At 50.4% G+C, this 27,065-nt stretch overlaps 1 protein-coding gene across 23 annotated transcripts in view; it reads left to right on the forward strand.

The window, feature by feature from the left end:
- The window catches only part of MSI2 (musashi RNA binding protein 2), a 386,410-nt gene that overhangs the window by 288,696 nt on the left and 70,649 nt on the right, over positions 1 to 27,065 (forward strand). For all 23 annotated transcript variants that reach the window (XR_011523121.1, XR_011523122.1, XM_070560806.1 and 20 more), the window contains exon 8: positions 21,138 to 21,220. Coding sequence is in view for 21 of the 23 variants with exons in the window: in XM_070560806.1 (XP_070416907.1) it covers positions 21,138 to 21,220 (83 nt within the window). In the remaining 2 variants the exon portion in view is untranslated. The remainder of the gene's footprint in view (positions 1 to 21,137; positions 21,221 to 27,065) is intronic.

A 27,065-nucleotide genomic window follows, 5' to 3' on the forward strand; every position in this document is an offset into this window, starting at 1 on the left:
TGTGGAGAGGCCCTGGCAAGTGACTTCACTTAGCTGAGCATCAGATTCCACTTGTGTCAAATTGGGATAATATTACCTTCCTTGAAGGCAGGTTGGAAGGATTAGAGATAATGTATATGAAAGAGTTAAGACTTAGATGCTGAATAAATGACAGTGGTTGTGATAATGACGATGACCCAATAGAAAGGACAGCCAGATGGGAAAGGAACGTGGCTCATCCTGGAGCAGAGCAAGTCAGGAGTTGGCTCTGCTCCTGCCTCAGTGGGCTGGGATCTGTCGGTCCCAAGTTGGGAAGTGACTTCCCAGCCCTAGCACTCATATCATCCGTCCTGGCCCAGCAGTGTTGCTGGTCGTCGGGGAAAGCGAATGGCCAAGGCATTCCTTAACTCCTGGCATCTCCCCAGCTTTTGCTGAGGCCTACACCACTGGCAGCTTCTTTCCTCATCATGATTTTGTTATGTCCCTTTACAAGCCAATGAAATAAAATAAGTGGGTCCATTAGACCTTTGGCTGGCAGAAAACCAGGAACAAAGAACCAGAAGGCAAGACCCTGTCTGCAGTGCAGGTCGTGGATAGGAACATCCTCCTTCACAGGGGTGGGACATGGGAAGTGGGTGGCTCTGGGCTGGGGCAGGGGAGAGAGACCAGCCCTTGGACCAGTCCACAGATCCCAGGTGAAGAAGCCTCGCTGTTCTGGGTCCTTTCCCCCCGTGCCTGAGCCTCCAGCGGCCTCTCCTGGAAGGTTGCCTTCCTGGAAGGAAAGACGGGATGCATTGTGTAGGGTATAGTATTCTAGGTGCAGCAGTAACAGATGACACTGGGCGGGGTGAGGGTCTTTCTGGGTATGAGTTCTGTCCTGGCTCCTAGCTTCTGTCTTCTACCAAGTCCAGCAGAGCTTCTGGGTAATCAGTCTTAGGAGATGAGTAGGGCAGACTTCCTCCCCCAGCCTTCACAGAGAAGTGCTGCGTTTTATTTTTCCGTCCCCTCCACAGCAGCTCATTCATGGAAGACAGTGACTGGGGGATATGGTCCAGGGCTTTGTCTGGCTTGTGGTTTCTGCGGCATCGTTTACCCCAGATGCTGAAACATCCTGTCTTGGTGGTGGAAACGGCATAACCAAATTTGACTTGGCTCCGAGTGGTGGTTCGCTGGCAGCAAAGAGTATGCTACACGTCTCCAGTTTCATCTTTCAATCACTGCACGGCTCTTCCCAGCTGCTGCTGCCTGGAGAAACGTGAACTTCTACCTAAGTCTTTGCAAATTGGCTTTCCCAGAGGAGGAAGATGGCTTTGTTCCTCCAGGCCCAGGGATCCCGGAACTGACTTTCTTCTTCCTCTTCCTTCTGACTGTTCTCTTACTCCTGTGTGCCTCAGACCTTCAGCTAAGTAGGTTCTGTCCTCTGGGACCAGGCTCTGAGTGGTAACTGGAGAAGGAGGCCCTGTGGACTGAGGAAGGGGTCCAGGGTTCCTTTTCTTTACTTAAAATTTGGTCTGGTATTGACTGCATCTGCTTGTAACTGATTTCGTCTTTGGAAAAAAAACAACTTGTATGTACAGAGAGACAGGCTGATCTGCTGGAAGGCCCTCCCCCAAAGCCATTCCTTCCTGTCACAATTATTTGCTGAGCACCTGCCCTGTGCTGGGCACAAATCAAGGGGCTGGGGATATAGTGGCAAAGAAGGCCGACAGCAGTCCTGAACTCACACTCAGGAACTCAGTTCTTTGCACGCTAGCTGTGGGGATGGTGGATTGTGTGTTTCCCCCCTTGAGGGCAGAGACTGGGTCTTATTCTCCACTGTGTCCTAAAGGCTTGGCCAAGTTCCCTCCATATAGTAGGTGTGCAATTAATGTTTATTGTAAGGATAAATGTTTGCTGTATTGTCTAAGCCTCTAAAGTGAGTACTACTTTTATAATCAGAAGGTGACAATCAAAGTTTATGGTCCAAAGGAAGGAGAACAGATGAGGTTGGGTGGGGAGAGATTTTGATAATGGTTTGCAGGCGGCCCTGGGTTTTAGCTGACCATAAACTAACTTTGAGGCGATGGGGTGGACGGAGAGCGCTCAAAGGGAAGTGTGCGGTCTCGTGTCTGGGACTCTGCGTTGCTCAGACCCTATTCTAGACTTCCCATTTTAGGAGGGAGGTTGGCAAAGTAGGCTACATCAGAGGAGGTCAGGTGGGGCCTGGAAACAGTTTTTTTGTTTTTTTAAAAAAATTTTATTTTTCCTTTTTTTCTCCCAAAGCCCCCCAGCACAAGGTTGTGTATTTTTAGTTGTGGGTCCTATTAGTTGTGGCATGTGGGACGCCGCCCCAACGTGGCTTGATGAGCGGTGCCATGTCCACGCCCGGGATTCGAACTGGCGAAACCCTGGGCCGCCGAAGCAGAGTGCACCAACCTAACCACTCGGCCATGGGGCTGGCCCCTGGAAACAGTTTGATGGGGGAAATTTAGGAGGAACTAGAGGAAACCAAATAAGGAGAAACCAGGTGGGGATGTTAGGTCTTGAAGGACCGCCCCCTGGAGGTGGGGGCAGGGCTGGTTCGCTGTCTATAGGCGGCCCTGTGTGAAGTTACTAAGAGAAAGATTGATCCTTAAGATGAAAGAGAACCTAGCAACACCTCAAGATGCCAGTCTGAAAACAAGCCATCTTTATGAAGTGGTTAGGGGCAGTGTCCCTTTCCCCAGAAGTATTCAGAGAATAGAATTGATGGAGCGAGACGGGACCATGGACCAGTGTGTTCAGTGGTCACTTTGCAAACCACAGGTGGGTCTTACTTTACGAAATGACCAAAAAAATCCTCTCATCTCCAGACCCATAGAGAGCAGCCAATAATATTGCAGAAGGATTCCTTATGAAGTTCTGTGTTGAAGCTCTGGTCTCTCTCGTGGGTATGGGTTTAGTGACCGGTTGTTTACTTCCATGCTTGCTGTGTGCCAGACAAGCAAGAGAAAAGGACAAAACTCAAACAAACAAAAACCAGCCCAAATCCTCTGAGACAGGAGGAGGAGCCCGTGCCTGCTAAAGGTAATGAAGAAATAAAGAAAAGGCCCTTCTTGGAGTCTTGATGTAAGCCCAAAGGGAAAGTAGGTTTTTATGAAAAGATTTAAGAATTTAAGCTGTTCAGGAGCACAGCAATCACATGGAGTAAGATGCCTCTTCATTCGCTTGGCCTCTTCCGTGGGTGGCTAAGTAAGTGTTCCTACATCTCGACTCCAGCCCCTTGCTTGGTGGTACCGTTGCTCTGTGCACAGCAGGTCACTGGGTACCCCTGAGACACTGCGGATGATAACATCTCTTTCCTGCCTCCTCCTCCACCCCCGTCACCCCCAACAAAGCTTTGAAAACATAGCCGGTGTTGAGCAAAGTAAAGCCCTGGACTTCCTCCCCCCAACTCCAACCCCCCCGCCCGTTGTTGAGAAATCCCATTATCCAGGAGAATGATTGTGAAACTCCAATCTGCCTGCAGCCGAGCTGTGGGCTGTTCCCTCCTCCACCGCTCCCCTAGTCCCCTGGTCTGTCCACAGGGGCAAGACGAATATCTATATATTAAAGCTTTAAGGATCTATAAATCGGAGTTGCTTCTCTGCTGGTGACAGCGCGAGCTCTTTCCCGCAACGTGTGACATGATCTGATGGGTTTACAGTTGTTTGAGTGCCTCTCTGAAGCAAAGGAAAGTGCTTAGTTAGGGGAGGCGTGAAATGGCATTGTTTGTTCTGGGCACCACCTCGAAGCCAGAGGATCCTCCTAGCGTCATCCACCTTTTGCTTCGCTCTAGGACGTGGGGCTCTGCCGAAGGAGCCCTGAAGACGGTCCCTGCCATGCCGCCTTTCTGCTCGAGAGGTGCCAGGATGCTGGGGGGCTAGGAATCATGCCCAGCTGTGTGCATTTTGCCAGGAAGCTTGGGGCTAATTGGGAACAGAAGGGATGCCCAGGGGATGAGGAGAGGGGACAAGAGAGAGGGAGGGTCTCACCAAAGTAGAGGAGTGACAAATATTTGCTTGTAGCAAAACAAGAGTGAAAACAAGAGAGACTCCTAATAAGAGCTTTGGGGCATTTTGTGCTTCCACTTCTCAGGGGCCAGCAGTGTGGGTTGGTGTGATTACTTTCCTTGCTACTTGGCACAGGACCAATCCCTCTTTTCAATATCCAGTTTCAGAAGCGTGAAACAATAACAAATCATTATAAACCCTCTGGGAACGGTGGGTGGGTGGTGGCAGAGTTTTCTCCCTTCTCTTCGATAAATCCATCTTTTCAGCTCAGGTACATTTTTCCCATTGTAAATAGAGAATGGCAAGGGACGGACTGTGTCTCGGAAACTTGCTGTATTGTTAATCTGTTATTAGGCAAAAGTCTTAACACCAGGCTGGGGCTCAGAGGCCTCATTGTGAGCTCGGGATGGAATTATGCATCATGAATAAAAACCGCTGTCAACATGCATTGGTTTCAAAACATTCGAGCATATGGTATGTGATTATCTGTATTGTCAAGTGCAATAAAGTGAATTTGGATATAATAAAGAATGTAATATTTTAGAAATTTGGTAATAAACTGAGGGAGGGATGACAGCTGAGGTTCTTTAAGGCCCCAGACACAAATAAATTGAAGTTGCTGGTCTCTGCAGCCAAGCGGCAGAATGGCCTCAGCATGGGTCTCTGCGCACTGAGATTTTCAATCTGAGGAGACCGGAGAGGCTCTGCTGCCTTCTCTGGAGAACAGAGATGCGCTGGGGCTCATGTTTGACAGCGGGAGGAGGTGGTGGCTCCTGGTGGAGATCCCAGCCTTGCCTTCTTACCTGGCCTGGAGGTGTGCCTTGTGCACGCTCCAGGCAGTGGGAGGACCCATCTCCCATCGAGGGCAGCATTGTGCCACGGGTCAGGCCACGCCATCCTGAGGACCCGTCTCCCTCGGGGGAGTCACTTCTCTGCCAGTCTCCAGCTCTCTCTGCCCCTGTTTGGTCAGTGGGAGGGGAGATGCTCAAAACTCAAGAATCCTGTGCAGCCTCCTATCGGAGGCAGCCATTCTCTGGAACCCACATCCCACAGGGTCAGATTATTAAGTCAATATGGCAGGTCTGTGTAAGTAAGAGAGTCACTTCTCCAGAGGGACGCCAATGCTTCAGCATCCGATTAGGGCCAGGAATGGGCTAAGCTTTATGCGCAGTCTCGTTTAAACTCTCAATAACCCTGAAATAGTATCTCCATTTATAGATGAGAAAACTGAGGCACAGAGAGACGTCACACAGCTGCTCAGTTGTGGAACTGGGATTGTAGCCTGTGTCTGAACCCAAAGCCCAGACTCTTCCCACTAACAACCCACAAATAGGGAGGCTGTTTCCACTCGTAGCCTTTTCCACGAATAAGGGGACTCTTTCCATTCCCAACCCACAAATAATAGCCCATGTCAGAAGGCCTCACCACAGGGAAGTTTCATTTACTAAGTTCTTAGGACCTTGAAAGAATGTTCCAGAAAAAAAAAAAATGCAACCAGTTAATTTCTCTCTATTCTTATTTGAGCCTGGCAGAGGCTGGTCTGCATTTATAATTTTTTTAATTTTCCCTGAGCTTTGAGTTTTTTGTGTGCTGGCTCCAGCCACGTGAACTAGTGACCATCACCCTGGTGGTGACCTTATCTTGGCCCTGACCTTCTCTGCCTCTGGGAAGGACCCTGCCCCAGCTCAAGTTTACTGGCGAGGCTGAGGCAGAACCTCAGCCTGTTTGCTTTTCCTGACTGCTTTCATATTTCTGACCTGGGCCTTCACCTTGACCCCTGGCTTGTGACTTCAGGACTTGCTCAGACCCCTCCGGCTTCCAGGAAACCCTGGGTGTGGCCTCCCCGCCCAGGCCTGACCTCTTCTTTCACCCCAGTCTGCTGGGGCTCTTCCAGTCCTGGCCTCACGTGCTGCCGAGCCAGGCAGACTGTTTCATTATTCTGTGTGAAGAATTGAGAGTACCACCATTGGGCCAGGCTAAAGCAGTTTGGATGGCTGGGAAAAGAGGACGTTCAGGCCATCTCACGCCTGGATACCTCTGTAATTCCCAGGACAGAGTGGGCAGAGGTTCGAATAAACCCCTCTGGCCAGGTTCCAGTGGAAATGACAGGAAGGTGAGTCCAAATTCTCTTCCAGATCACTTGGCTTTGGCGCCTCAAGGCAGACCCCACTGGAGCCCATCCCACTGCAGTCAACATTTATGATAGCTCAGTTATTTTCAAGTCTCAGCTGGTGGCCCACTTACTGTAAGCAATATTGGGTACAAAGTCTTTATATAAAAACTGCAGGGACTGGCTCCGTGGCCGAGTGGTTAAGTTCGTGCACTCTGCTTCCACAGCCCAGGGTTTCGCTGGTTCAGATCCTGGGCACAGACGTGGCAACGCTTATCAGGCCACGCTGAGGCAGCACCCCACGTGCCACAACTAGAAGGACCCACAACTAAAATATACAACTATGTACTGGGGGGATTTGGGGAGAAAAAGCAGAAAAAAAAAAAAAGATTGGCAACAGTTGTTAGCTCAGGTGCCAATCTTTAAAAAAACTGCAAACTTGGAGGGCTGGTCCCGTGGCATAGTGGTTAAGTTTGTGTGCTCTGCTTCGGCAGCCTGGGGTTCACAGGTTTGGATCCCAGGTGCAGACCTAGTGCCACTCATCAAGCCATGCTGTGGTGGCATCACACATAGAAAATAGAGGAAGATTGGCACAGATGTTAGCTCAGGGCCAATCTTCCTCACCAAAAAAAAAAAAAAAAAAAAAAGCAAAACCAAAAAAAACACTACACACTTGGGCAGGAATGATAAAGGGAGGGGGCATTATCTCAATCCTCATGCTAGCCCTGTGAGGTCAGCATCTTGATTCCTCTTTTATAGGTGAAGACACAGAGTCAGGGAGGTTAATAGCTTGCCCCACATCACACAGCCAGTAATGCAACACAACCAGGATTTCAACCACATTCTCCTGTTCAAGACTCAAACCTTCCCAGTGGTCCAGAAGCCTCACTAATCCAACTCAAAAGAATGTGTTGCTTTTCCACTTCATCCCACTCAAACCGTTCCACGTCGGCCCTTTTGAGTAGGCTGCACTGACATCGATCTTAGAATAATTTCCTTTGCACACAATAGACCTTGAGCCCCTGTCTCTTGAGTTTCTCCCAAACACCTGCAGGGGGGCTGAGGATGAACCACAAAGACCACTTCTGCCCTGGCTGTAAATTCCCAGGGTTGCCCACCGACAACCACCCCACCCGCTGAAGAGCTGGTGAAATTGAACTGAATGCTCCTAATGATCTGTGAATGTATTAATCCTACTTTCTGTTAATTAACAATATGATAAAACCAGCATTTTGTAAGTCATCGCTTAACACATGTTTTAGCAATTATGTACTTAGTGGTTCGGATTCAGAATGCTAATAGAATAAAATTTTAATGAAGATAAGATGCTATGAAAAATTTGAGAGGCGTTCAGGTATTGCTGCCATTAACATATAGGGGGCAGGGGTCTCCGTTTGAAGGGTGGACACCCCCCACCTAAATGCCTCTGTGCACTGAGCCAAGAGGACCTAGGAGATCCTGAAATCAGCTGGTTCTGGACTCCCATGAATTTCCCACCCGAAGGACCCTCCTTGGGGGTCCAGAAGGGTCCACACAGCTGGCAGTCCCTGAAGGTACCTACTCTCACCCTATCCTCTGGCTTTTAATAGTCTCTGTAACTAAGGAATGACTTCAGGACCAGAGTTCAAGACATACTCCCACCTTCTCCTTCTGGAGCAGGAGTCTCAAATTCTTTCATTGTGCAGAAAAAAAAAAATAACGTATCTCCAATATATCTTAATTTTCAATTTCTGTACATGTTCTACTCTGTTAATATAATATGTGTATTATAAAACCTATATGAATAGGAATATGATAGGATACATTTGAAATAAGCCATATTTAGAATTTTATTAATAATTAAAATAATTTGGGGGGAGAGCAATATGATTAAATATGCTTCTTTTTAAAGAATTCTTGATTTAACAGTTTGTGATCCAGCTCTAAAGAGGGGATTCTGAGTTTAGCTTATTTCAGTACTTGATTTTAATGCTCGTCATAACTGGCAAATACACCTCCTAGGATATACAGGTCCCACTGGAAGAAGCGCGTTCACTGTGCTGACTAAATCATGATACTAATTTTTCAATCCCATCCTCCAATTATGCAAAGGATTTTGTTGAAATTCAGCCTGTAAATTTCCATCTTCCCTGATGTCAATCAGTTTTTCATGCAGACTAATCAAGTGTTGCATTTTTATATTTTTAACAAATGGGTTCAGAATCCACTGAAACACTCATTTTTTAAAAATGAGTTTTACAGTTCTGTTTCCAAGTCTTTAAAGTATGCAGATATGAGAGCTTTTGCAGATGACCCAGTCATATCGTTTTTAGCCACAAAGTTGCAGAATAACAGAAATACCTTCCAAACATTCGTTTTCCAAGTGCTTTCTCTATAGCACAAGTTTCTGTTGAAAAGTGATTCTTTCTCACTTGGCTGCCACTTGTCCTATCTGATGAGAACACTTTGGGGGCGTGATGTGGCTGGTGAGGAGTCTTGCCAAGAGTCAGAGGAGGGTCAGCTCGCCATTTTCTGATCGTGGGCGCTGCTTATGTCATCAGTATTATCTCCAATCCAGGTTTTCTCCGCTGTGCGCATTTTGTGAGCCAGATCACGTAATCTCTGCATCCGTTCACTGGTTCCACCTAAACAGCACTAGGTTTCTACTGTCTTTGCAGCAGTAAAGGTTGAGTAAATGAGGTGCCGCTCTGACCCAACCCTCATTGTAGCATTTTCTTTCTGTCCTTCAGGGGTCTGTAAATTACCATCTAAGACACGTGTCCATCTGACATGGATGTGTGAGGGCACTAGGGACCGTTCAGTCCACATGTTAAGTATTAGTGAAACAAATTATTTTTAGATGAAAAAAATTTTAGACAAAAATGATACTTGTTTCCTTTTCCCAATGCTTCTTAACCCTAACTGCATCTGAATCAGCTGGAGAAATTTTAACACATAGAGATTCGGGGGTGGCACCCCAGACTTAACTCAATTCTGAGGGTGGAGCCTGGGCAGTGGTATTTTTAAAATTTTTCCTAAATGGTTCTGATGTGAGACTCACTGTTGAGAATCACTGTTCCAGACCAGTGCTTCTTAAAGTATAATTTGCATGAAAATCACCTGGGGAAATAAAATGCAGGTTCAGGTTCAGGAGGTCCAGGGTGGGGCCTGAGACTCTGCATTTCCCGCAAGTTCCCAGGTGGTGGCGATGCTGCTTGTTGGTGGAACAGCCTCCAGACTGTGCTGCCCCACCCCTGCTTCTCCCCCACTTTCCTGCCTCTCCCACCCCAGGCCATGGTCTTGGAAGCTGAGGAGGGGTCCTCCGCTCACTCCCGGCAGAGCTGCTGCCCCATCCGGGCTGCCTGGGCTGCTGGCCTCAGCTTCTTGGAGAGATTTGGCTTCCAGATGTTAAGAACAGTTCCTTTAACCACCAGAAGAATAAAATAAAATAGGTCAGCCCTTACCCTATGTTGAGTAAGCGTGTGTCTCCCGCAGAGGCACCGATGGGCAGCCACCTATGCCCCCCCCTCCTCCCCCCCCCCCACCTCCCGTCTCCAGGCAGGCCTGCTGGCAGCCCGGGCAGCAGAGTCATGGAGATGCCCACAGAAGTGGACCCTCTGCAGGGGACACGGTAGCGGGGGGAGAGTGGCGGGCGCAGTGGGCATCCAGCCAGGGCTCTGTCAGTTGGGACTATTCTGAAACCATAGCTCATAATGAGAGTCATATAATTTGTGGTGGTGCTGAAAATCTGCTTCCAAGTAGTGGTTTTTTGATGGAGTTTTGGAACCTTATCTGAGGCTAGTAGCTGTTCCCCAAGAACTTGTCGGAGAGGAGGCAGGTGAGCATCTTGAGATGGCTCCTGGGGCGGCCATGGCTTTTCCGAGGGGTCCTCTCTCCATACTGGGGTGAGTGGGGTGCAGGGCTGCTGCGACTTTTCCTTGTAGAGCAGGTTTTGTCATCTGTGTCCGCCCCACCTTCCCGTCTTTGTTTCTCCATCTCCTTCATGCTCCCTCTTCAGAGGATACCAGGGCATCCCCCCACACCCCAAGAATGGAGGCCTTTTGGCTTTTTCGTCAGCAGCCAGACTGCAGGCTCCAGCCCTGGGGCGAACACAGGGGCCACTGGCGGTGCGTCAGTGGTCAGGGCGCGGGTGATGTGGCCACACCCTGCTCAGCCAGCACAGGGCCTGGCGCTCAAGGATCAGCACAGGATTTTTGTTCTTACCCAAAAGGATGCACAGTAGGGTCTTTTTAAGTAACCAGACTGCCTGGGAATTTACCATGTAACTTCTGGCTCTCCCTGTCCTGGATCTTGTTCCCGCCGTGGTAGTTGGTAAAGCACCGTGGACGTCTCTGACACACATGTCAAATGAATTTTAATAAGTGAGACTCAAGGCAGAGGGCAAAGGTAAGCGTGTCTGGAGATAGAGGTTGGGATGGAGGAGAAGCCATAAAGTCTCATTTGATGGGGAGGAGAGGGTAGCTAACCCCTCACAGGTGCTTTCAAGCAATCCTCCTGGCTGGTAAGGTAGATTTTATTATTTCTGTCTCACAGAGGAGGACACTGAGGGTCAGACTGATTGACTAACCCGCTCAGAGTCACACAGCCAGTCGTTGCTGGAGGCAGGATTTGAGCCCAAGTCTCTCTGGCTCTAGTCTAGGCCCAGATCTTCCCACCTCAGGAGGGTCGTTAAGATAGGTCATAACCCGCTCTGACTTTCCAGGTTGCTCCCCACATGGGTGGGGCTGGAGGGTGAGTGTCAGAAAAGGTGACAGATTTGAGACCCACCCTTTGGAGGAGATCCGGAGGGTACCAACCAAAATACCCATCTTTGTAGGGAAGAGCTTCTAGTCGGTGTCCCATCCCCCCTGAGCTCAGAAAGCCCCTGGATTTAGAAGCCTTGAAGGACACGCTCGTGCCGGCGGAGCCCGCCAAAGCCGCCCCAGGCTCTGTAGTTTCCAGAGCAGCCGCGCAGGCAGCGCCTCCTCATGCCCTTGCTCCAGCTGTGTGCACGACCTCAGCCTCCTCCGCCCCGCTGGGCGCGCGCTGCAGCCCTGGCACCTTCTGCCGGGGTCCTGATCCGAGCCAGTTGTCTAGCGATTTAATTTGGTGAATTTACCACTGCGTCCCAGAGTTTATATTGGCACTTAACAGCAGTAATATGTGTCTCTCTCGCCAAGAACTGACTATTTTCCCGACCAAGATGGAACACCACGCACAAAAAATAGGTTTGTGAACTAATCTGCTGCCCTGACAAGTGTCATTCACAGAATCACTGCGATGGAGCGCACTCGGAATGAAATGAGGCTGGGGTTTTCTGGCCTGGATCACAGGTGCTTTTTCCCCCTCGGTTAACGAGAGTCTGGAATGAGACATCCTTTGCCTGCAGCCACAGGCGCTTTCAAATCACGTTCTCAGTATTCATGGCAGATTTCTCTCTTAGAAAAATGGTTTGGGGGTGGTCGGAGGTCTCTCTCTCTCCCTCCTCCTCACCCCCGCTCTGAATCTCTTTTCTCCCTCCCTTTCTCTCTCCCCCCTCTCCCTCTCTCTCCCTTTCTAACCTCCCTCTCTTCCTTCCTGGGTGTTTTTTTTTTTGGACCCCTCCCTCCTTTATAATGCTCTCTGGACACTCATATAAATTTCACAGACTCAATCAGTAAAAAAATATCTACCACTCCCATCAGTAAAAAATATCTCCCACTGCCTGAATACCTGTTTGGAATTCTAAAGTACAACTTAATTGCTTTCTCATAAGGATTTGGTTTGGATGAACCACCAATACCTCTGGGGTGGAAGCAACATCGGTCATTTACACTTTAGTAAGAATGGGTTTCCAGTTCTTTCCTGAGACTGGGAGAGAGAAGCTTCATTTTTGCCCCTGATCTCCACGTGCCTTGGATGAGGGCTGCCTGTGGGGCTGAGAGGTCCAGCTCTCCATAAAAGGGATAGCAGAGGCTTCTAAAAACAGCTTTAGTCTCCACCTTCATGTGAGAGGGGAGCCTAGAGACCCTCTTTTCTGTGGAAAGTTCTGGAATCTTTTTTTACCACATGGTCTCTACTCGGCTCATCCTGAATTGGGAAACATAGAGCAGTCAGACTTGAGTGGACATCAGGATCACCGCCGAGCTGGTAAAAATGCATATTTCTGGGCCACAGCAGAGCCTGGGGATCTATATCTTTAACACGCTCCTCCCCCATCAGAAGGCTGCTGAAGGACCACACCAAGAAGCACTGGTTTAGGAGCACACTTGACTTTCACCCCTAGCTTGGTTTATGGTCTGGGGGCCTCCGTAAATGGTCCTGAGGTTACAGTGGCCCTGTGAAAAAATCACTTGTAATGAAAGCCTTAATGAAGTGCTTGCTGGTTTACGGTTGGCGTCTGACTTTTAGAAGGTCGATGCTCACATTTCAAGGTCAGGCGTTGGCTAGAGCATCCTTGGGCTGAAAAGGAAAGAAAAGCACCTTTCCATTTGAGGAACTGGGTCCTCTCTGGCAAATGCCACCAATGTAGCTTAATTTAAGGAATTAAGTCTTGTGCAGGTCCTCTGCACTCGATTGGAAATCTGATGGTGCCATTTCTGTTATCTGATTCCCCACACACCTGAGATTGCTCCCCTTCCCACCCCCAACTCTCCCCAGCCCCCTCGGGTGGCTGGAGGGCGCAGGTGCGAGCTGGCTCACTGAGTCCCTCTCCCCCTCCTGATGAAGCGGTGTGTGGGAATAAAGGAGACCCATGTCGATTCGCACCGATCTATGCCTTGCTTGCGCGCAAGCCACTTGTAATTCCCCACAGCCTCAGCCAGCTCTGCAAGGCAGAAAGAAATATGACCAGGCAAGTTGAGAAAATAAATTAAACTAAGTGTCAACTTTTCTTGTTTCTCTCCTCATTATTAAGAGATGGAATGGGGCTCGTTTATCAAGCAGGGGGAGAAATTAATTGACACGACTTTAATATCATGATGTCTGGCGTGTCTGGTCACATTCCTTCATTTTTTGGAAAGGCATTTTATTATAGTTTACAGCAACCAGCTGCCAAACTACTGGTGTAAATGAGGAAGCAGGTGTGTGAGTGATGTCACAGTGGAAGGGCTGCAGTGCCACCCGGAAGGGTACGTGGCAGGAGGAAAGGCCAGGTCAGGAAGGGCCCCCAAAAGAGGCAGCTTTTGTTGGCTCAGGGTCAAGGAGGAAGAGGGGATATGGGGAAGAGAGAGGGATACCACAGGGGGCTGTCTGCAGCCCCCTTGAATCTATCACAAGCTTGTTGGCCAGCCGCGGGGGAGGGTGGTGGCAAGCGTGTACCTCTGATGGCCTCCTGGCCCACAAGTCTTTATTCTGACCTGCCTGAGGCTGAGTCCTGTGTCCATCACGGGTCAGCGTGCCTGCCCTTGTTCTTTGTCATGAATAAGGCCAGGGAGGCCACTGCTTCTCTGCTTGTCCCTCCAGGGCGGCTGACTCATCAGTGAGCCCGATTGCTGCCAGAAGTCTGTAGCCTCATGCTTGATAACCCAGCTCATTTCAGGCAGGTCTGTGGTTGGGATCTGGAAGTGTTCAGAGAAGTCACTCACCCGTGCCCATTCTAGGTTAGACTGGCGTAGGAGATACTCTGGTTGTTTTTCTCTATCAAAGTCGTCTTTGTCGTGTACCCTTGAAAAACCTTGGGACCCCTTAGCTGCCTTTGTGTTGAAGGACTCAGATACTTGGGCACCAGGGGGGTGAGCATCCCACTGACGTGGTGAACACGTCTTTCCCCCCTCCCCTTCCCCTTCTGCTGCTGGGTCGCTGGGATGAGGGGCTGTTGCCCATCTTGTAGAGGTGCTTGCAGGGCAGTGTGTTGCGGTGTGGGGGCAGGGTTCTAGAACCAGGTTGTGGGACGAGTTTAGAATCCGGGAGAGAGCAGGTTTAGAAAAACCCACCTTCCTATGAAGAAAGTGGGCTCCTGCCTAGGCCTCAGTTCTTCATCTGTCAAGTGGGAGCAGTCATTCCTACTCCACAGGAGGAGATGTGAAGGCTGAGTTAGAGTGGCTGCCTGATAAGTGTGGATAAGCTCTCTCTTTTTGAAGTTACTATTAGAATATGGACTGATACTAAATAACCACTTTGGGATAGAGACATCAGAGATAACTGAGGGAATCCCATCCCTGGCTTGGTGGGAGGTGACATTCCTGTCTTACCAAGGTCCACGTTATCGTTTGGGTACGAAAGCAGACACAGCCGAGACTATCGCCCCACCTCTTGCTCAGTGTCTGAAAATGCTCAGGAATCTCAAATGGCAACTCAGACTGGGTTTCACTGATGGCCGGGGAATGTGCAGTGAGTATCCCAAGTGGCAGTCAATAGTCGGAAACATTCTGGAAAGGCAGCTTCATTTTTTTCTTGGAACAGATCAATCTCCTGAGTTATGTTTGTGTAGGGAAGACCCAGGGCATGTGAAGTCCTCCGTCTCACTGTGCGTCTGTGCAGATGGCTCATCTCTGCTCTTCTTACTGGATGGGGGCCGGGGATGGGGGCCGGGGATGGGGGCCTCAGACCTTCTCCATCCAGGGTTCCAGAAAAACCCTTCCAGGCAGATGAGACCAATTTGCCAAACCTGCTGAAGTCCACAGAGGTGGCCCAGAAATGTTCTGAGTTGGGGATGGGAGGCAAACCAAGTGAAATGTCGCTAACCAATGCACAGCTAAGTGAGGGTTGACTCTGAGGGAGCACGCAGACCATCAGCCTCATGGCCCAGGCTCTCAGCCTCTCTGAGCCACAGAGCCACCAGATCCATCCTTGAACACTTACTGATCCAAGGAAGTCCCCTGATGTCCTTCACTGGCTTAGTGGCCACACGTCACCGTGGGTGGGTCATTTAACTGAACCATTGAGCAAGATGATGATGGTGGATCCTGCCCTGCCTTCACGGGATTGCCTTGGGGGCCAGGGAGGATGATGGATGAGAAGCGTCTGGAAACCAGAAAGTGCTCCCCACACCCAAACCCAAAGGATTCGTCTTTAGACTAGAAGCAGCCCACGGCTACTGCCACTTCCCCCAACGCTGGGTTATATAGCAAGAGAGGGAGGTTGCGTGAGTTATAAATATCCTTGCAAACACGTATCTTAAGTTCCTCATGGGATGCTCAGAATAAATTTGACAATCTGGGTTTTTTTCTTCCTCATTTTTTTCCCCATTAACCAAGTGTGTTAGCTCACGACTTGCATTGATTTTCGCTGAAGATGCATTAGGCCCTATGCAGTCACCTATTAGTGTTCATTGACCTATATGATAAGAGAAGAAAACCATTTTGAGGCTAGGAGGAGGCCATGCCCATCTTTCTCTCTGTGACCTAAAAAAGAATTCTTTCTAAGTTAGCTGTTAGATGCTCCTCAGCGACTGTGTTTGGAGCAGGTCATTTTAATTTTGAAGTATCTTGTTTTCAGATTTCTTTTCTCCTCTTCTCTCTCTGTGTGTTTTTTTATAACTTTGTATTCAGATGAATATTCAGTTTTGTTCATTTGAATAAAAGAGGGGAAAAAAGATTTGTTAAATGCTTATCTCTTAAATAGAGCTTACTTGTTAGTTTCCAATAATAGCTTTATTCAGGAGAATGCTGGCGAATTTCATTTTTAAATGCTCCCTGTCACCTGCTACCCTGTTTGTGTCCGTTTTTAAATCCCTTTTTTGTTTGGGGTTAACCTTCCCACCACCTCTTTGGTCCCAGTTTTGCTGACTCCTGGAACCCCTTAGAGGCGTGGGGTACAGTTAAGGTGGGGGCTCCGTGAGAGGCCGGGCAGGCGTCATTTTGCTGATGACAGGTGAGAGGGACTGTTCCGTGAACTGGCCTGCTGTCCCCCAGGTTTTGGCCCTTTGACACCTCTGCCCCCCGAGTTGTCAGTGCCTAGGGCTCCTCTCCATTCTGAGTGGCACCTTGAGTGACTTTAAATACTTAGGGAGAAATTCTCTGATTCTGGGGAGGCGCCTCCTTAGGACCAAGGGAGCTGAGGTGAGCAGGGGGTGTTCACAGGAGCACCCCGAAGGGCCCTGATGACGTGTGAGCCCTCATAGACGCACTGTGGATCCAAGTCCTTGCTGGCAGGGACCAGAGCAGGACATACCCCCTTCCATTTGTCCTCCCCCACCATCCCCCACACCCAGTCTGCCCACTTCTTTTAGAGGCCCAGAGAGGGGAAGGGACTCCCCAGGGGCACCCAGTGCATTATTTGGTCCCTGCTTTTGAGCGAGGATAATCTTGTGTTCCTCTTACCCGACTGCACGCCTCAGTTTAATGGACCTTCATGAGGCTCTGTTTCTGATTCCCTGCGGGGCTCTCTTTTGGAAAAATGGGAGGGAAATAATCCGTCCTTCATGCCCCTTCCCAGAAAGACTCAGCCTTCCTGAGTCTCATGCAGAATCTGTACAACTAGCAGATCGTTCAAAGACTATGATGCCTTGAAAACACTGTGCTAAGTGAGATAAACCAGACACGAAAGGATAAATACTGCATGACTCCGCTTACATGAGGTCCGTAGAATAGGCAAATTCATGGAGACAGAAAGTAAAATAAAGGTTACTGGGGGCCGAGGGGGGAGGAACGGGGAATTATTGTTTAATAGGCACGGAGTTTCCGTTTGGGATGGTGGAAAAGTTCTGGAAACAGATAGTGGTGATGGCGGCACAACACTCTGAATGGATTTAACACCACTGAATTGTACACTTAAAAATGGTTAAAGTGGTAACATTTATGTTCTGTGTGTTTTACCCAATAAAAAAATTTATTTCAAAAAAGAAAAAGACTTTGATACCAAAAAGGATTTTTCCCACCCACCACACTACCTGTCCCAAATTTCTGACCCAGTTGTTTCGTCCTTCACTCTAATTTATTTTGGGGTTGTTTGCCACTGAGTTACTAATTCATTGTAAATGATAATGCACCTGTGAGATAAAAATGATTATATGTTAAGGAATAGCGTTTATGCATAATTGTGTTTCATTGCTTCTTTGCTTTCTCCAAATGGAATAAATAAATATTTTAGACATCATCAAGTTTGTTTTCTCTGTTTGGGCCAAACAGATAGGAATGTTGAAACGATATAGGTCTTTAAAATACTGCAAAGGAGTCTTGATGTCTCCAAATTGTTATGCATCCAAGGTACATAGACTTGAAGTGCAGGTGCTCTCCTTTGATCAGGAAAATCATTTTTGTAATACTTGAATTTTGAGTCCTGTGGGGTTAGAGCAGGGACCAGCAGGGAGAATGTCAGAGTCAGAATTTGAAAGGATGCAGTGAGCCCTGCCTACATCCTTCCCAATGCTACAGTCGCATCTTAATTGCTGTCTCCTAGTGGTGGCAGAGAGGGAGATGGGGCAACAGTGAGCCCTGAGTGGCACTGGGCCTGGAGTTCAGGCAGTGGTTTGCACAGCGGGCCAGGAAGGAGTGGGTTGCAGCAGAAAGTCAGCTTCTGTGGTGGTGAACTCAACCTGTGGCCCCCGTGGTGACTTGACTTACCCTAGTGGCTATTCCAGGATCGAGTACCTGTGCTCAGCAACAAGATGGCTTTAATCCAGCTGCCCTTTTGGCTCATGGAGCGGGGCCCTTGACTGGCACTGACTTGATGCTCTTTCCCGATGGCTCGCATGGGTTTGACTTACTTGTCCACGCTCTCCTGCCTTCTGTCCGAAGCTCGGCCTGGCTGGAGGAGACCGAGTGTGACACCCAAGGTGGGGGCGGCTGAAACCTGTAACCTTGCTTTATCCACTTCCAGTGGCTGCCATGACAAATTACCACAAATTAGGTGGCTTTTAAGCGGAAATTTATTCTCTCACTGCTCTGGAGGTCAGAAGTCTGAAATCAAATTGTTGGCAGGGCCACACTCCCTCCCAAGGCTCTAGGGGACAATCTTTCCTCACCCCCTCCAGCTTCTGGTGGCTCCAGGCATCCCTCGTCTTGTGGCTGCATCACTGCAGTCTCTGCCACCGGCTTCACATGAACTTCTCTCCCTCTCTGCCTTCTGTGTGTCAAATCTCCCTCTCCTTTCTAAGAAAATGAGGCCCACCCTAATTCTTGAGATGCTTAACTTAGTTATATTTGCAAAAATGCTTTTTCCAAATAAGGTCATATTCATAGGTTCCAGGGGTTAGGACGGGGACTTACGTCTTCAACCCGTTACAATCGTGCTATTTAGCAGTGAGGTTCCTTCTAAGAACCAGCCTGTCCTGGCTTGTTTAGGGATTTACATCTTGCCTGGGTTTGGGTTCAGGCCTGAGGGGCCACCTTCAGAGAAGAATGAGATCCAGAGTGACCCACAGGCTGGAAGGGAGGGTCGTGAGGGAGGGGTGAGGTCTGTACAGGGAGGGGAGATGCTCTCCTTGGGTGGGAGTTTCTCATGCCTTTTAGGGAGCAAATTGCTTAAGAAGAGGGACATTGATCTCTGCATCCTCCACCATGCCCAGCACTGGGTGGGAGCCAGTAAATGCAGAAGGAAGGGCTGAATCAGTCTTGAGGGGAGGCAGTGACACAGACAGATTAGCAAGATGCTCAGACCCTCAAAGAGGAGAAATGGCTCGTTCAGTCATTCAGTCAGCCACCGGCCACTCAGCACTTTTCTGTGTGTTAGGGGCCCTGTGCATCCCAGGGACCCAGAGTGAATGAGGCCCAGCCCCGCCCTTGTCCTTGAAGCCAGTGCTAGCGGATGACCGTGTCCTCTGCTGTGCCAAGCGCCCCTCCCCTGAGGACCTTTGGAAGGGCCCTGCATCTTAATCCCTTCTCCAAAGGCCCACTAGGATCTGGGCTCTAGGAGGTGAGCGGGAAGGAGGGAATCACCCAAAACGATACAGGCCCTCCTCTTTGTGCCGTAGGGGTCCCTGCCTGGGTGAGAGGTTTAGCTGATGGTGTTCAGGCCCCTTTGGAGGGAGTATGAGGAGCCAACACACCAAAGCCCACAGGGAAATCATTTAGAGACTGCGTCTGGGTGTGGCTGTCATCCAGTTCTGCACATAATAGATGGAACCAAGAGCCAAAGAGAAGGAGACGCTCAAACAGAGGGACCCCGGGGCCAGGGTTGTAGCGCTCTCTTCAGGGACCTGGCTTTGAGGGCAGTGAATAAACCTGGTGAAAGATGTGTTGTTGGGCCTCATTTCAAACAAAATGTCCTTGTGTCCAGCCTCTCCAAGATGATGCTGGGAGAAACTTGCCAACTTGGAGCCCCTGCAGCAAATGCTTGTGTCCCCCTGATGGTGTGTCTGAGCTTCAGCCTTGCGTGTCTGTGGTGGGCTGGGCTGTGTAGACTGGGAACATTGGCCTGGTATTTAGTGCGTGGCAATAAATTACATGTCATAATAAGGAACATGATTGCCATTTCTACCCTCTGTTGTACTAGGAGTTGTGTGAGAGCAGGGAGTGGCCTTTTTCATTCTTTTCTGGAGGAATCTTCTAGACCCTGTGGGAGCTGTGATGTGGGAGCTCAGCGTATCAGCCTCCTGTTCTCTGTGTTCCTTAGAAGACGGTGGTGTTGGGGTTGGAGTTGGAGAAACAGAAGGGACTTAGATTCCCTTTCCACCTTGGGTTGCTGGGACCCAAAGTAGACACAGAAGCTTGAAAAGGGAGCATCTGTATTTTTTCTCATTGACAGGAAACACTAATAATCATAATACGAAAACAGCCGTTGTGATTTTCGTGTTCCTGGTTGGTGTGTCCATGTTTGTGTTGAGCCAGGGTCATATCCTTGGCAAGGAGAGTGTCTTGGTCAGTTCAAGCTGCTGTTACAAAGTACCGTCGGCTGTGTGGCTTTTTGATGAAGGCCCTTTTCCTGGTATGACAGCCGTGGCATTGTAGCCTCACATAGCAGAGAGAGAAAAAGCAAGCGCTCTTATGTCTTTTCCTAAGGGCATTAATCCCATTCCTGAGGCCTCCACCCTCCTGACCTAAAAGCCTGCCTAAGGCCCCACCTCCCAACACCATCACAGTAGGGGTTAGGATTCAACACATGAATCTGGGGGGACACAGACGTTCCGTCCGTAGCAGAGAGCCTTGCAAATCCAGATTTGGGTTGTGACCCAAGGTGTGAAACCTGGCGTCCAGTTTCACCACCTTAATTTGCAGGTGTAAAGTGTGAGCCTCAGAGAGCGGAGGGGGCTTCCCAGGATGACGCATAAGCTCGATGCAGAGTCAGAACTGGAACCCAGGTCTGCTGCCTCCCCGTCAGGGTGTCTGCACCCGCGGCATCTGTTCCCTCGTGGTGTTAGTACTGGCATCGCAGCCACGTTTCATCCGAGGTGGACTGCCGCCCTGTGAGTGGGTCCATGTGTTAAGGCAGTGCTTACCTAGTGGGGTCACAGATGGGACAGTATGCTGGAAACCCTGTCGGGGGCCGAGGAGAAGAAAGAGAGAGGCAGGAGGGTAACAAGAGGAACTCAGGATGCTGAGCAGCGGTTGCCTGCCAGAATTCTTCAGGGCGGCTTGTCTAGCAAAGCCAGTCTCCAGCCGAGTAAATACAGTGGATAGCTGACGGGCTGACAGCAGGCATCAAACGGTCTTAAACTGCCCCAAATCCACAGCGCTTTTGAAGCGGCAGTAGAGAAAGGATGCCTGCTCAGAACAGAGGCCCGAAACTTTTAATAGTTTCTTCCAGGCCTCAGGATGTCCTGATGAGGTATTAGAGGAAGTAATTCAGGAAGAAAAGGACAAATAACCGCCTCCATCTGGAGGCCGACCTGAGGGCTGGCCATTCTAGCGCGGAAAGGGCAAGCCAGCCCCGCTGCGGTCCCCACCGCTCTGGGGAGCCCACCCACCTGCCTCGCACTGGGGGCCTGGGGCTCTGACCCTCGTAAATAACAGAGGAGTAAATTTCTTGTTTGCTTCAGGGCAGATGAAAACCACACAGCACCGCAGCATGTGGGTGAAATCATTGACTTTTCCTCACTGTTGGAAGGGTTCTCTGGACAAATTAGAAACCATTTCCTCAACCTAGAGGCCCTTCCTGGGCATCCGTCCCCCATCCTCAGACCAGGAGCCAGAGAAAAACACGTGGGCCGGCCAGAACCAAACTCACCCTGCTCTCTGTTTTTTTCCCCCCTTTTCCCTTAGGGTTTGGCTTTGTCACATTTGAGAATGAAGACGTTGTGGAGAAAGTCTGTGAGATTCATTTCCATGAAATCAATAATAAAATGGTAAGTCTGGAGGGGTTGCACTGAAAGGCGATGCCCCCCCTTGCTCCATATACACGCCTTTGTCTTGCAGGCCCAGCCATCATGCTGGAAGGGTGGGCATGGGGAGTAGACTTGAGGGTTCAGCCCTGTGGAACACAGGAGCTGACAGACTTTGTCAGGAAAGGGCCAAATGGTAAATACTTTCAGCTGTGCAGGCCATGCAACGGACTGTAGCAAGTCCTCCACTTTGCTGTTGTAAAGCAAAAGCATCCACAGACGATACATACGTGAATGAGTGGGGCTGTGCTTCAATAAAGCTCTGTTTACAGACACTGAAATTGAAATCTCATGTGATTTTCACGTGTCGCAAAATATTTTATGTCTAACATTTAAAAGTGTAAAAACCCTGCTTAACTCTTGGGCCATACAGAAGCCAGCAGGGGGACCAGATCTGGCCTGTGGGTTGCAGTTTGCTGACCTCTGGCTTCGGATGTGTGTTTGCTGTTTGGCTTGGCTTTTTGAGGGGGTAGAAAGTTGCCCGCCCAAACTGTTTCTCTCTTTGGGCCCTGCTGGCCCTTCTAATCAGCTAGACGGTTTTACCCTCATGATCAGCTGCTTCCGTCTCCCTTTGGCTCTTGAAAGCTCCTTTTCCTAGCAGGGCACCCTCAACAGAGAGGGAGGTTGGGTCATTGGAAGTTTGGGGAGCCAGGCAGGCCTCCCAGAGAGATGGCCACCAGAGGGCACCACACCATGTGCAGAAGGTGCCCACTGGCTGGCCTGAAGTCTCAAACTCCTTTCTCAAATTGAGTAGGTGGGTGAGAAACCCCTTCCTTCTTGGTTCCAGAAATGTGGGAGCTCAGCAGGTGTTTCTGGAGCCAAAACATTTTACTTGGCCGCAAAGCCTCTGGCCCTGAGAAGAGAGGGAGGGCAAATTGGGGTTTCAAGCACAGCTGTAACTTTGATATTTTCTTCCTTTAGTCAAAACATTCCTTGCTTCTGAAACATGCATTCAGATGCGCACTGTATATTGGCCTGATACGTGTTCACCGACTTTAAATTCAATAATAGAGCTTTTAGTGTGGATAAGATCAAAGCAGTCTGCTTAGCATGTGGTGCTACGGGCCTGATTCAATATTTGACTTGCTAATTTTTTCCCAGGGCACTAAAATAATATTGTTCGTATTGTTCCTAGCCATCATATGCATCTGAAATGAAAATCTGTTTCTTTGCAGACTGCGGGTTGCAGGCGTCAGCTCAGGCGTTAAAATGGTGCAGGGGAGATGCGTGTAGGAATAGCGCAGGTCCCCTCATAGGCTTTGTCCACCCCCCAAAGTCGGTGCCTTCCAAGTGGTACTTCTCTCTTTCGGTAGGTTACTACTTGCTATTTTTAAAACTAGAGAGACAGGAGGCTTAAAAGGAAACCTGCATCCAGTGGGACGCCTTGTGTATCCTACCTGGCACGCTATTGACGCACTCGGCTGAGGGCTGCCTGGGCAGCGGGGAGTGGAAGAGGCAGCTGAGAGTGCTGGCAGACACTGTTTCTGTCCTACCAGGAATTAATGGTTCATCGGGAAGGTCCCATGGGGACTGGCAAGAGACCACGCCGTGTGCTGCCTCGAATGCATGTGTGGGACCCTCCGCTATTGACTGGCTTTGAAATGAACCTGAGACACAAGGGGGAAGGGGCTTTATTCTCCTCGCTGTTCCAGTGCGTAAACTGAGGCCCCGGGGATATGCCCTAGGGCTACACAGATAGTGAAGGAGCACAGGTCTTGAGCTTATTGGCTGCCAGATTATTTATACAGACGTTTATTGAATTTAGGGATGGGAGGGTGTAATCAGAAGGTAGAGTTTCGGCCCCAGAAAGATAACCCGTGGGCTGGCCTGAAGCCAGAGAGGTTTGTAGCCCTTGTCCCCAGTCACTTCACATTTGTCACCTTCTTTTCCACCCAGTGGAGGCTGACTATGGCAAGTGCGGGTAACTGTGATCATGGTGTGAGGGCTTCTGCTTTCTTTTGAATCTGAGGATGGTACTTGTTCTTTAAGAGAATAAGCAAAAACAGAAGTAGACAAGAGGAAGGGGTGGGGGCCGAGTGGGTAGGATCACAGGCTTTGGTGGCGTCACTGCAGGTGCCCAGCCCAGCCCCACCAGTTAGGAGCCCTAAGGGGGAATTGAGAGGTATTGGGAGAGGGCGTTGGCAGGTCACCGGGCCTCACAGAGCTCCAGTGTAACTGGCCTGTGATGACCGCCTCATGGGGTCGCTGGGCCTGGGGAGATGCCATGAGCAGAGGCTGCGCGTGGAGTCGTGCAGGGCCGGGCTTGATAAACATGAGCTCCATTTCATCGTCATCGAAAGGACTTCTCCAGCGAGCACCCCTCCTCAGCAGAAGGGCATTGGTAGAGGAGCCTGAATCCTGAATTGCTGCGGATTCTGTGATGCTGGTTTCTACTTCTGAGGCCCCAAGAAAAGGAAATGAATTTAAGCTGTGCTATGGACAGAATTCAGATGACAGATCGGGAGGGCTCTGAGAACTCAAGAGACGGCCAAGCAGGAGCACGGACGGTTGTGAGGATGTTCTTAGGAGTGTTTTGTAAGCTGGGCTGTGCTGTGAAGCTGTAAGGACCCGTCTCCTGGAACCCTCGCAATCTCTCTGTGAGGTCAGCAGGAGCAGAGAGCTGCTCCCCCGGAATGTGCCCGGAGCTGCCGTGAACTCACATTCACAGATAAGAAAGTTCTGAGCGCTGAGTAGTCAGAAAGACAGGACTTGAATCCAGGTCTTCTGATTCTTAATCCAGTCGTCCTGTGCGTGCACTCAGTGGGCCCTGTGTGAATAACTGTGGAGTGAATAAAGAATTAGATGAGGGACCACGTGACAGTGAGGCGCCTCATAATTCCCAAAGCCACTTCTCATCTAATTTGGTTGGTGAATCTCCTGGGCATTTAAAAAAGGACGGCCCTTCTCTGCTGTCCTGGAGAGCCAGCCGCAGACTCAAGTGCTCTGCTGCCCTCGGGAGGCTGGGATCCCAGGAACTCTGCCCCCCTCCCCCATATAGACTCTGCCTTAAGGAGGTCGCCTCCATGGTGGTGGTGGCAGGGGGGTGGCCAAGAAGACCCCACTTGTGCTCCCACACAGAGACCACGCAGATAATGTTTTTGAGTGCTAGCTACCTACTATGCCAAGCACTTCCTTTATGCATCTCTTCTCATTTGATTATCACACACACTCTGGGGTAGGTACTCATTATCCCCATTTTACAGATAAGCAGGGTAAGGCAGAGAGAGAAGTTAAGCAGCATGCCCAGGGCCACATGGTCAGCAAGTGGCAGCACCAGATTTGAGCCCAGAAAGCTAACATCCAGAGCTCACATTGTCCTCAGTAGGCTATGCCTCCTCTCCAGGCTGAAAGGGACTTTAAAGCCTTTCTGGCTGGGCTACAGCCTTCTAAGGCCCCTGACTGCCCCCTCCCAGGTGGCCATTGTGGCCCATGTGGTTCTGTGTTCCCCTCAGAGAAGGGCGGAGGAGATAGGCAGCTTCCCAGCTGGGGGAGGGGCCAGCTTGGGCCTGAGGGGTCCCTGTCACCACAACAAATCTCCAGGCCTCTTCCTCCACTGCCCCAGAGGCAGGTGAGTGAGGGACGTGGCAGGCAGCTGGCCGCTACCCAAGCTCAGAGCCCACCCTACGAGAGCCAAGACTCAGCCCCTTCTTCCGTCCTGGCCCGGGTCAGAGTAAAGCGGCAGACGGGGCTCCTTATCAGTAAACACACACATGCAGAGCAGAGCCGCCTGGGGACCCTCCCAAGAGGGCTCCTCTCTGGCCACGCTGTGAGCCCCGGCGTGGGTGCAGCTAATAGGGCCTCCTGCCGTGGGCCCCTGATTGAAGCGGCTGGAGCAGCAGGGACACTCGCTTGCTTAGTCGCCAGTGTGGCCTCCCGGCGAGCAAGGCAGCCACAGGGAGGGAGGGCAGGACCTGACAAAGACCTGCTCTGGGCTTCCTCGGAGGCCTAGCTCAGCCCCCACCCCAAATGGAGCCTCACCGGGGCAGAGCTCGGGGTGCGGCTGGAAAGGTACCTGGGCGAGGGCTCCTCGGGTGGGACACCTTTGCCCTCACCTGATTCAATGGAGGGATATTGGCGTTCACCGGGCACCGTGACAGCGCTTTACATGCATGCAGTCGTTGTCCTGTTTTACAGAGGGGACATTAGAGCTCAGAGCAGTGAAGGGACTTCCACAGTCCACGGTTCTAAGTGACAGAGCTGGGATTTGAACCCGTGTCCTTCTGGGTCCAACCCTGCTGCCAACTTAGGCAGACCTCCTAATCGAAAACCTGGGTTGACTTGACTGGTGAATATGGGGAAGAGTTTTGATTTGCTTCATACAAGGATTACTACAGGATTCCTTTACATAGTCCTTTTCCTTGCTCCTTTAAGGTGATCTGATTTATGAAAATTGCTAACCAGCTTGCAAGCTTGTTAGGAATGCAGAGTCTTGGGCCCCAACCCAGACCCACCAAATGAGAATCTGCATTTTGACAAATCCCCCAATGATGTGTGTGCTCAGTAAAGTCTGAGACGCGGGAATCGCTGCTGATGAGAGAGAATACGGGAGTCGTGGGTCATAAATCGTCCATCCGCTGTCCTCCCAGAAGGGAGGGACCCAGGAGCGAGGGAACTGAGGTCCATTCTAGGAGCTTGGAGCCGGATGAGCCGGCCTGGCACAAGATCTCCAGGCCTGTCTGGGGCTCCAGGCACCTCCCCACACTCCCTTGGTGGTCAGAGACCTGATCTCCTCCTGGAGGAAGCTCTTAGTGCCAGGGCCTCTCCCCGCTCCTGCACTGGTGCACCCTTCCCCTCTGAGCCGTGTCTCGGAGTGTCCACTGTAGATGTGTGAGGCGCATCCACTGGGGTGAAGGGCTGGATCTTTCCATCCAGTGACGTGCATGTGTTCTTGTCCCCAAGTCGGGACCTGCTGGGTCATTTAGAGGCATCCAGGGCTTTGGGACACATGGACCCAAGCCTGAATCCCAGATCCACCGCTGGGTATACTGTGACCGGGCGAGTACCCCATCCGTCTGCACCTGTTTCTTCCTCTGTGCGATGGGAAGGATGGTGACCACAGCCCTTTGCGGCTTATAGAAAGCCCTGATTCGGTTCTTGGCCCTGGCATCTCTGCCTGCTCTGTTGTAGGGTCTGTCATTGGTAGCCTTGGAGGAGTCAGCCCTCCCAAAAGCCCCCTTGTAACTGCAAGTTTCCTCCATTTGCCCTAAGCTGGGGACCAATGAACTTTTTGTAAAGGGCCAGATAGTAAATATTTTAGGCTTTGAGGGCCCTGTGGTCTCTGTCACAACCACTCAACTCTGCCGTGGTATCGGGTGCAGAGAGCAGCCACTGACGGTATGTAAATGAGTGGGCCCGGCTGTGTTCAAGTAAAACCTAATTTACACAAATAAGCAGCAGCTAGATTTGGCCTGCGGGCCATAGTTTCTGACTCCTGGCCCAAACGAGTGTAGCTCAGAACAGGAGCTGTCTGCTTATCTCAAGGGGCCCTAGGAAAGGCTTTTAGCCGAGTGGTCACCCAGGGTCACTGCTGAGTCAGCATTCTATGAGTCAGAGGTGGGGTGTGTGTGAAGGGGTGCCCCAAAGAGATGCTGGGGTTTGGGATAGCAGCCTGCCGAAAGTGTCAGTGCCTTCATTCTCAGGGGGCCCCCAACACTGAGCAGGTGGGGAGTGAAGGAATGGTCAGAGCAAGGTGCTGTCAACTCCAGAGGTCTTCCTGGCAGAGGGTGCCCAGACCCCTTGCTGCTGAATGTCCCACAGTGTAGCCTCTCACTGCTACACCTTGTGACCCTGGGCAAGGTACTTAGCTTCT

The sequence above is a fragment of the Equus przewalskii genome, chromosome 10, assembly GCF_037783145.1.
Source record: "Equus przewalskii isolate Varuska chromosome 10, EquPr2, whole genome shotgun sequence".
NCBI lineage: Eukaryota > Metazoa > Chordata > Mammalia > Perissodactyla > Equidae > Equus > Equus przewalskii.